Genomic DNA, 11,060 nt, shown 5'->3' with positions numbered 1-11,060 from the left:
AATCTTATTGCTTAAAAAAACTATTTAAAAATACTTTCAGTGTTCTATTCTTTAATTAAAATCTTCCCCATGTCTAAATTTACTAGGAAAAGGGAAACTGGAAAAATTACTAGGATTTTATTTTAAGAATCAAATGTCATTCATTTAATCTACTCCACTTTTTAGGCACAGAATAAATTCAACTGCAATACTCAGAAGAAGATGAAATTTTTTCATTCCTTTAAATAATCATTCTTATTATGTTATTTTTAAATTAGGTCTGTTCAGCAAGTGAGGAATTCAGTTCTTATATTCACCATGTAGCTTTTTCTTGCCACGAGGAACATGCCCTGGAGAAAATGGTGACTTGATATTCAACCGATCCCTTTCAGCCTCCTCTTCCTCATCATATCGCTCATCCTCATCATCTTCCACATCACTGCTCTGAGGACTAGAGACCTGAGACCCTGAAGGAGAAGGTGGTACTGAGGAAGGCCTGGGGTATTTAAATCCTTCTGTCTGCCAAAGACACAAACAAGACACAAACATTATGACTTCTAGTTTTTCAATGATATAAATGCTATGCAAGCTCATTTAATAAAAGACAAAATTGGATATATTTTGTGATATGTTCATGTCCTATTAACTTTATTTTGATTGTGGTTCCACTAAACTCAAGATAGATCAATGAAAAATACAGCTATCCTTTATCAAGTACTAATATGTGCCTGTTGCTATATAAATGTTACCTTATTTAATCTTTGTAACAATACTCTGGTAAATTTCTTCTTCCTACTTTACAGAAGTAGAACAATAATTAAGACTTCAAGAGGAGAAATGAAATGCCCAAGGTCACACAGCACATGAGTTTCAGACCCAAGATTTGGTCCAGAGCTGTGATGATGCCAGAGCCTTTCATTTCAACTGCCATGGTTCATTTCAACTATCATGGCTGATAGCTCCAGGCTCTACATCATCCTTTGGATTTTCTTCACAAAATTCAAAATGTGGAAGCCTGGGCATGCCACAGATAGCTACTACTTGAAAGAACCATGAAAGCTAAGCCACCAATTTGGCTCTAAAATTCCATTAGTTGCTGTTATTTCAGTTAATATGTAAATATCATTAGGTTTAATCAGAATGACCTTCTAAGATTCATTGAGATAATTCATTTAATAAGGACCTACTAAGTACCAATTGTGTCAGCTTCCGTAATGCCACTGAGGCAACAAAGATGAATAACATGCTCCCTGCCTCCTAGGAGTACACATGCTTATAGCAGGAGACAAATGTGTAAAAGTGTTATAGCATTTGTCATTCTGTATTTCAATCATTTGTATACATAATTATGTCATACATGTACAGTCACTTCAAGCTTTAGATACTTCCCCTGAAAGCAGAACTGCAAAAAAATTGACGAGTCCTGCACCTTGGACCTGGCTCAGAGTAGGTGCTCAATAAGTATTCGTTGACTAAGTAGATAAATGGGTAAACATAGCTGAATTATCATTAAGTGGAATGACCACTCCTAATCAATCAACTCTCTGAATGCTAGAACTGTAAACATGGGAGTTGGAATTTGTAGGTAAAAAATTAAAAAAAAAAAAAAAAAGCCCTTTTACTTTCTCTGTGTGCAAATTTGACCTTGGGTTAACTTTCTAGATCGGTTCCACTGGAAACCTAATACAGGTGGAATATCAGTTGTGTTATTAGAGAAAATTGCTTATGATAAAGTGACCCTGATTGACACATTATATCTCAACTCAAGGGATCTGTAAATACTTTGTGGGAGTCCTAGCTTTTGGGCATCCCTGAATGCAGGGATGCCTGTCATAGGCATGATTCATGTGGGGGAACATGAAAGCCTGTGTGTGGAGATTTATAAGAGAGATTGCCTCTTGTGAGGTATGGAGCTTCTAAGCTAATGTGGACCCTATACCCAATGATGTGAATCTCATCTTCTTGTACCTAAGCTGTTCTCTGGTGAGTATGAGGAGAAGAAACAAAGGAGAGAACTTCTAGGTGGCTGTGTAGACTGCTGTAAGGACTCCTTCCCCTGAAGAGAAATGCCTAATGCTGGCTGCCCTGTTTGCAGTCTGTGTTTCCTGTCATATCCAACTAAGTGAATCAGATGACAGATGTGGTCCATGTAAGTCCCCTCATAAACATCTAACTGAACCTTATAAGACATCCCTGCCCCCAGTGGGCACTGCAAAATGGGACCTCAATGCTCATCCTGTCCAATTCTTCCCGTGGGGCTTGATTTACTTTATATTACCCTTGCCAAGTGGTCACCGTATATTTAAATACTTGTTTGGATAGTTCAATTTTATTTTTTTAACAATTCTCAAAAGAATGCATGTCTAATGGAGCTCTGGTAGCATAGTGCCTAAGGCACTTGACTGCTAACCAGAAAACTGGAGGTTCAAACCCACCAGTCACTCCTCAGAAGGAAGGTTGGGCAATCTACTTCTGTAGTGACACCGCCTCAGAAACCCAAGGAGGGGTCACTATGAGTCCGATCTGACTCAACGGCACATAACGACAACAAGAAGGAAGAAAGAATTTTCCAGCAGATAGTATGGAGGTGGTCCTCCATTGAGATCTACTCATCCCACACATAGGCTATCAGTCCTCTACTCTGCTTTGATACAATTATGAAGAAGTATAATAGTTTGTTTTTTAGCTATGCCAAAATCTAAAGCTATTGTTATAAATGTTCATAAATAGGAAGTTTAGGTTTCAAAACAAGTAAACTATGCATAGAATATTTACCGTTGGTGGTGATATTGGTTCCATATGGAATTTATCTGGAAAAGCTTTGCTCAATGTCAGATGCCTGGCGTGCTGGTAATACTATGACAGAAAGCCAACACACAGATTTAAAAAAAAAAAAAAGATTTAACCATATCAATATACAAGTTATTACACAAACCTATTCTCCTAGTAATGAAATATATATACATATATTAAAGGTAGCAGAACCTACCTTTAAGTTCGAGATTCAGGAAGCAAGTTACAGCTTATAGTTTTATTATTTATAAATTCATAAACAAGGAAATATGGAAGTTAGAGGATGAGGAGTCATATTGGCCATCCTGAGCTCTGTGTTGATCATTAAGGCAACTAAAAACACTGTTCTTTCTGCAGAGAGGCAATGTGGCATGGGAAAAGGTGGAGCTTGGATAGTCCAACAAAATGGACTTAAATCCTGCTTCTGGCCTTATTTAGATAAGAAACATAACTTCTAAGGGCCTTATCTTTCTGTTTTCATTATAAAACAGAGATAGTAAAATTAATCATCCTTTGTTGTAATGAGTACTGACATTAGTATGTATAGGTCCTCAACAAATGTCAGCATTTATCACTTGGTCAGGAGAGTTGAATAGTGTGAGTGGAAGGAAGCAATCTACTTCCGTAAAGATTTACTGCCTCGGAAACCCAAAGTGGGTCGCTATGAGTCGGAATCAACTCGATGGCAGTGAGTTTAGTTGTAGGTAAGTAGGCAGTTATGTAGGTAGTATGTAGGTCGTTATATTAGGTAAAGGCAAAGTCTATTTATTTTTCATTAAATCGTCAGCGCTAAGGTATGTGAATATATGGGTGTTTATAAACTGATTATATAGTTGTAAGAAGGTATTTCCTGTCCTTATCATTTTGAACAGGAGCTCTGGTAGCATAGTGGCTGAAGCACTTGACTGCTAACCAGAAGGCTGGCGGTTCAAACCCATCAGCCACTCCTTGGAAGGAGGGTTGGGCAATCCTACTTCCGTAGTGATACTGCCTCGGAAACCCAAGGAGGGGTCGCTATGAGTCGGGGCCGACTCGACGGCACATAACAACAACAACATCATTTTGAACACAGTTTTATTCTCACTCTCTACTGTGATTGATTAATATGATCACATTATCTCTAGAGTAAAACAAAGTAAAAACTGTTCTCTTGATGTTTTCTTCATCTTCATTAAACATTTATGCATACCTGTATTGCATCAAGTTACGTATTAACAACAGAATAACTAGTAATATTAGTACTAGATCTTGATGATTTATAATTAGTGACTCAGAGTAAATATGAATGACTAGATTTAGGACTTTGCAAGCTTATATTAAGTTAAAAAATACATGAAAATATCACTGAAATTTAAACATTTTTTGAGTTGACTTTGCAGATTATTACTAGAATCAACACTTTGTGTTTCAGTGGAATTTTGAAAGTGGTCCTTTGTGATTATAATCAACTTGCTTACTCTGCCTAAGTATCTCCAATCCAGAAGATCTGAGAGCCTCTCAGTTCTGTTTCTTTGGATAATTCTCTGACGGCGTGACTGTTTGCAAAATCCATAAAGAAACTGAGTCAGCTGGTTACAAGAATCATCTGGAGAACGGAACCGCCTGTCAACAATGTAAATACCTGAAGGGCATAAAAGTCAAAGAATAGGTAAAAGTAAAGCTGATCCTAAAACATTTTTGCTCTCTTATTTCTCATTATCTCTTTGATTCTATCTTAGGCCATGTACATTATCTACTCTCTGTCTGCCATATTGCCTCTGCTTTATTTTTTCTCTTCAAAGGTTTTATTTCCTCTATGATCTTTTTCTAATGGCTTTCAACTGTCACCAACACATTGCCAACAAAGTAGGTCTTCCTGAGATAATCTGGCTGTATAGGGATACCCTGGATCAATGATCCACAATAGGGCTGCTCATTAGCCAGAATCTCCAAAGGTAGGACTTGGGTATAAAGTTTTTGTAAGCTCCTCAGTGTTTCTACTGTGTAGCCATAGCTGAGAACCATGGCTCTAGGCTGAAGAAAGAGGAACCTTGACAGTGCAACTGGAAATGACCCAAGGGAATTAGCAACGTGTAGGCAGAGAATTCATCCCATCCTCACATTACTTGCTGCTAGGAAACAAGGACATAAATGGTGATATGCAGGTTCTCCTGCCATCTTAAACTATTTAAGTGAATTTTGCTAATTTGGCATGGCCTCTGAAAATGATACCACTGAGCAATATGGATCCTGGTTGGAGTCCCTGGGTGGTACGAACAGTTAGCACACGGCTAACCATAAGATTCAGCCACTCCTCGGAAGGAAGATGGGGCAATCTACTTCCGTAGTGATACTGCCTCAGAAACCTAAGGAGGGGTCGCTATTGAGTTGGGTCCGACTCGATGACACATAGCAACAACAACAACAACAACCATAAGATTGGTGTGGTTCTAGTCCATCCAGAGGCACACAGGAAGAAAGTTCTGGCAATCTACTTCTGAAAAACCAGCCTTTGACAACCGTGTGGAAAACAGTTATACTCTGACACATATGGGGTAGCCATAAGTCAGAATCGACTCTATGGTAATTGGTTGGTTAAGACCCTGGTTATCATATCCAGGAAGTAGAGGGCCAAATCCTTTCAGAGAAAAAAATAAATAAATAGACAAAGGTGAAAGGATAAGATATTGCCCAAGCTTAGCTCTCCTTCTCTAGTTTTGAACTACTCTTTATAGTGTTCTATAAATGCTATTATCTATGGATCACATAATTACAGCTACTTTTAATTAAACAAAATGTATAACACTAGTTCAAGTATTAGGATAGCTTTAGATTTATGCTCTGGAAGGACCCTGGGTTTTGGTTGGCTAAAGCTCACTTCTCCCAGTGTCAGGGTAATGATGAAAACCCTTACCATACGCAGTCGGATCAGCCACATGCTCCTGCATGAAACAGCCAAAGCCAGAGAGGTTTGTTGTCACACTGGGGATACCCATCACAGTGCATTCAGCTGCCAGAAGACATAGACAAAAGCATGGCTTCAGATGAGCTCCTATATCTCTTAGACAGGAAGAAGTGAAAAAAGCCCTAGTTTGCTACATAATAATGGCGTTAATTTTTTACCAGACATTGTCCTAAGCTCTTCACATGTATTAACCCATTTAATCTTCTTAACAACCATGTGAAATGAGGCAATCATTGTCGCCATTTGTCAAGAGAAGAAATGGAAAATTTAAATAACTTGCCCAACTTCACAAAGGCAGAGAAGTGGTAGAGTTGGGATTTGAAGCCAGGTGCCTCAGCTCCAGAGCTCTTGCTTGTAACTGCCTCTTTAACACCACCTGGCTTTATTTATTGAGCTCTGGTGGCATAGTGGATAAGGCATCCAGCTGCTAACCAGAAGGCCAGTGGTTCAAACCCACCAGCTGCTCTGCAGAAGGAAGATGGGTGATTTTTACTCCCATAAAAATTTATAGTCCCAGAAACCCAATGGGAATCACTTTGAGTTGGAGTTGACTTGATGGCAGTGAGTTTGTTTGTTTTTTTTTTGTTTGCTTTGATTTTTTGCACCAGTCATAGCTTGTGTCCCTAAGTACTTGGAAAGGTTATGAGGTAGGTGAATATGTTTTGAATATGACTGATTTCTTCCTTCTACTTTCTCAGGTGCTCAGTGAACTCAGGGTCTCCTCCCTCCAGTTTAGTCAAAACCTGCTTTTTAGAAAATATATGCTGTGTCTTTAAAAAGTTTCTGTTCTCAAGGATGTCTGCATTTTACACAAGGAATTTGAGTTTGAAATCATTCTTGAATGGGTAATGGGGATAGATGAAAAAAGAAAGGTCTCACTGTAGCCATAAAGTACTAGCACTTAAGACAATGGCCTTTTCTGGTGCTCTGCAAGTATATCCTCTTGGCTTAGCTCTATACCCAGAGAGCAATGGTTTTCTAATACTGGGGGATGGAAGGAGAAGGTGGGTGAGAATCATTTAAGCTGATGAAAACTCTGGAACTTCTTCCACGAACACATCTCATACTAATATGTATACACAATTTCACAGAAATTCACAGATCCTTATTTTTTAATCAAATACTCATTAACATAATGTGCAGTAAAATGTCAAGTGCTGTACTCATGTAAGCACAATAAATATTCATTAAATGAATTTAATTAAATAATTGTTTATATTCAACAGGTTTTCTCCAAACACAAAATAGAGACCTTAATGAATATTTTCTGGAATGAGACATATCTAGTCTCACAAAGAAAGATTATTTGGAAACAAAAAATGGAGTTATCTATATGGTAATACCAAACTTATGCCACCAGAGGTCTTAATTCTGTTACAATACAAGGTTAGATAAGGAATGACCAACTCGAGTCAGTTAATTTAAACAAGGAATAACACATTCACTATGGAGTACACCTACATTTGTCTTATCAACCAGCTCATTGACATTTTTCATTTATGACCGCAGTAAAAAAAATCTCTTATCAGACTGTTTTGCACATTAACAACATAAGTCTGGCAGTAATGAATGCTAAAGTGTGAGGCAAGAGTACAACTGACTATGATGGTTAAGATTATTTGTCAGTTTGGCTGGACTGTCATTCTCAGTGGTTTGGCAGTTATATAATGATGTAGGCATCCTCTATATTTGCATAATGTCGATTTTTACATAAAGACCTGGTCTTTCAAAACTAACCATGTCGATAGGTGAGGAGTGGATGTAGTCCTCAAACTTCTTTAATCTTCTGCTTACCTTTTATAACACATCCTCTGGCCTTTATCTTAGAACACTAGATATATCTCCTCTATTATTTTTTATTATTAAGTTTAAGTGTCCTATAAAATATTTTTGGTGTAAGATCTATTGTTATTTATATGACATTTACTTTATTCAAAGTAAATGACCTCTCACATTCCTTCAGTCACTCATATATTTGGATTTGTGCTTCTCTGCCCTTGAAGCTTCCAATAATTAATTGCATTACTTACTAGAAATGATAGAAACAAGGGCCAATAACAAAGTATTAGGTTCAGCAATGAAATTAGTGTTTTGTGTCTCTCAAAGGATATTCTATTCTAAATAATTTAAGGTATTTATGTGGTCATCTTGATGTCAATAGCAATATTTAGAACAACAAGAGAGACTACTAAAGGAGTTAGATAAATAAATGTTCTAATGTCATGTAACAAGAAGTGATAATCTTTGGTCTGTCTTTTCCAAGAAGTTTCAATGTTTTTACACCTACTTATTTTTGATGGTACCTAGAACAGTAGGATGGTATGTCAAAAGTTATGAGACACCAGGCATGCTAGAAAGCATAAAGATCATGTTGTTGGTGTTGGATGCCATGGAGTTGGCTCCAATTTATAGTAACCCTATGTACAACAGAACAGAACATTGCTTGGTCCTGTGCCATCCTCAAAAATCATTGCTATGTTTCAGGCCATTGCTGCAGCCACTGTGTCAGTCCATCTTGTTGAGAATCTTCCTCTTTTTCACTGACCCTCTACTTTACAAACCATGATATCCTTCTCCAGGGCAGGTCCCTTCTGACAATGTGACCAAAGTAGGTGAGACCAAGTCTGGCCATTCTCACTTCTAAGGAGCATTACGGCTGTACTTCTTCCCAAACAGACTTGTTTGACCTTCTGGCAGTCCATGGTATTTTCAATATTCTTCACCAACACCCCAAGTCAAGTGCATCAATAATTCTTCGGTCTTCCTTATTCACTATCCAGCTTTCACATGCATATAAGGCTATTGAAAATATCATGGCTTTAGTGAGGTGCACCTTAGTCTTCAAAATGACATTTTTGCTTTTAAACATTTTAAAAAGGTCTTTTGCAGCAGATTTGTCTGATGCAGTACTGAGTCTGATTTCTTACTGCTCCTTCCATGGGCATTGATTGTGGATCCAAGTAAAATGAAATCCTTGACAATGTCAATCTTTTCTCCATTTATTGTGATGTTGTTTATTGGTCCAGTTGTGAGGAATTTTGTTTTCTTTATGTTGCAGTGTAATCCATAATGAAGGCTGGATTCTTTGATCTTCATCAGTAAGTGCTTCAAGTCTTCTTTGCTTTCAATAAGCAAAGTTCATCATCTGCATATTACAAATTTTTAATGAGTCTTCCTCCAATCCTGATGCTGCATTCTTCGTACAGTCCAGCTTCTTGGACTTTCATAAGTATGGTGAAAGGATACAACCCTGAGGCACACCATTTCTGATTTTAAACCATGTAGTATCCCTTTGTTCTGTTCAAACAACAGACTCTTGGTGTATGTATAGGTTCCTCACGAGCATAATTAAGTGTTTGGGAATTCCCATTCTTCACAATGTTATCCGTAATTTGTTATGATCCACACAGTCAAATACATAGTCAATAAAACACAGGTAGACATCTGTCTGGTATTCTTTGCTTTCAGCCAAGATCCATCTGACATCAGCAAAGATAAAGATTATAGAATCCCGTTTATGTAGAATTTCAAATTCTATATATTAGTTCTTTTGGTACAGGGACTCGGTGCATTCCTTCCATCTTTTTTTGATGCTTTCTGCATCATTCAATATTTTTCCCATACCGAAAAAAAAAGAAATCTCTGCCATTGAGTTGATTCTGACTTAAATTGACTCCCATTGGGTTTCCGAGGTGGAAAATCTGTACAGAAAGAGATTGCCCCATCTTCCTTCCATGGAGCAGCTGGTGAGCAATATTGTAGCTCAAGGCTTGAATTTTTTCTTCAATTCTTTCAGCTTGAGAAATGGTGAGTATATTCTTCCCTTTTCTGTCTTTTTAATGACCTTTTACTTTCTTTATGTATGATGTTCTTGATGTCATACCATAACTTGTTTGGTCTTTGGTCATTAGCATTTAATTAGGCAAATCTATTCCTCAGATGGTCTCCAGATTCAGGTGGGATATAATCAAGGTTGTATATGGCTTTCATGGAATTGTTTTCATTTACTTCAGCTTCGGCTTGAACTTGCATGTGAGAAATTGATGATCTGTTCCATAGTCAGCTCCTGGCTTTGTATTGACTGAAGATATTAAGCTTCTACATCTTCTCTGTCATCGCACCTAATCACCACAACAACATCATCTCTTCCACAGATGTAGTGGATCTGATTCCTGTGTATTCCCTCTGAGGAGGTCCACGTGTATAGCAACCATTTACGTTGTTGGTAAAAGAGATTTGCAATGAATATGTGGTTGGTCTTGCAAAATTCTATCATGCAGTCTCTGGCATCATTTCTATCAACAAGGCTATATTTTCCAAATCCCTATATTTCTTCTTTGTTTCCAACTTTCGCATTCCAATGACTAGTGATAATCAATACATCTTCATTGCATGTTTAATCAATTTCAGACTGGAGAAATTGGTAAAAATTTTCAGTTTCTTCAACTTTGGCTTTAGTGGTTGGTATGTAATTTGAATAAGAGCAGTATTAACTGGTCTTCTTTGTAGGTGTATGGATATTATCCTATCACTGACAGCATTGTACTGCAGGATAGATCTTGAAACATTCTTTGTGATGATAAATGTGACACCATTCCTCTTCAGTTTGTCATTCCCAGCATAGGAACCATATAATTCTCTGATACAAAATTGCCAATACCAGTCCATTTTGGCTCACTAACGCCTAGGATAGTGATCTTTATGCTTTCCGTTTTATTTTTGACAACTTCCAATTTTCCTAGATTCATACTTCATACATTCCATCCACGTTCCAATTATTAATAGATGTTTGCAGTTGTTTATTTCCATTTTGAGTTATGCCCCATCAGCAAATGATGGTCCCAAAAGCTTTACTCCAACTACTTCATTAAGGTCGATTCTAGTTTGAGGAGGCAGCTCTTTCATAATCAGCTCTTCATATTTTGAGTGTCTTTTAATCTGAGGGAGCTCATCTTCAGGTACTGTATCAGACAATGTTTCCGGACTACCCTTAAAGTTTTCCAGTAATATATCAGACAGTGTTTCTCTGCTATTCATATGGTTCTCACTGGCCAGTTTTTTCAGAAGTGGATGTCCCTGTCCTTCCCAGCCTGTCTTAGGCTGGAAGCTCCACTGAAACCTGTCCACCATGGATGACCTTTCTGATATTTGAATACCAGTGGCCTAGCCTCCAGCCTCACGGTGACATGCCAGACACCACAGTATGACAAATTGACAGATGAGTGGTGGCATATGATCAAGAACCAATGGTAGGTTCAAGGAAGAGGTCCAAGCTGCACTGAAGCACTTGACAAAAAGCAAGGCTCTAGGCTCTGGTAGCATAGTGTCTAAGGCATTTGACTGC

At 37.8% G+C, this 11,060-nt stretch overlaps 1 protein-coding gene across 1 annotated transcript in view; it reads right to left on the bottom strand.

Annotated features, from left to right (window-relative positions):
• Window positions 1-279: 279 nt before the first annotated feature.
• The window catches only part of GYS2 (glycogen synthase 2), a 71,671-nt gene continuing 60,890 nt past the window's right edge, over window positions 280-11,060 (bottom strand). The window contains exons 13-16 of the mRNA XM_007946784.1: window positions 5,666-5,761; window positions 4,230-4,393; window positions 2,755-2,835; window positions 280-498 (exon numbers count right to left, since the gene is read on the bottom strand). Coding sequence (XP_007944975.1) covers window positions 280-498; window positions 2,755-2,835; window positions 4,230-4,393; window positions 5,666-5,761 — 560 coding nt within the window. The remainder of the gene's footprint in view (window positions 499-2,754; window positions 2,836-4,229; window positions 4,394-5,665; window positions 5,762-11,060) is intronic.

This window comes from Orycteropus afer, unplaced genomic scaffold, assembly GCF_000298275.1.
Source record: "Orycteropus afer afer isolate SDZICR_OR568_19922 unplaced genomic scaffold, OryAfe1.0 scaffold00171, whole genome shotgun sequence".
Classification (NCBI taxonomy): domain Eukaryota; kingdom Metazoa; phylum Chordata; class Mammalia; order Tubulidentata; family Orycteropodidae; genus Orycteropus; species Orycteropus afer.
This window is presented reverse-complemented; position numbering and strand designations above follow the sequence as displayed.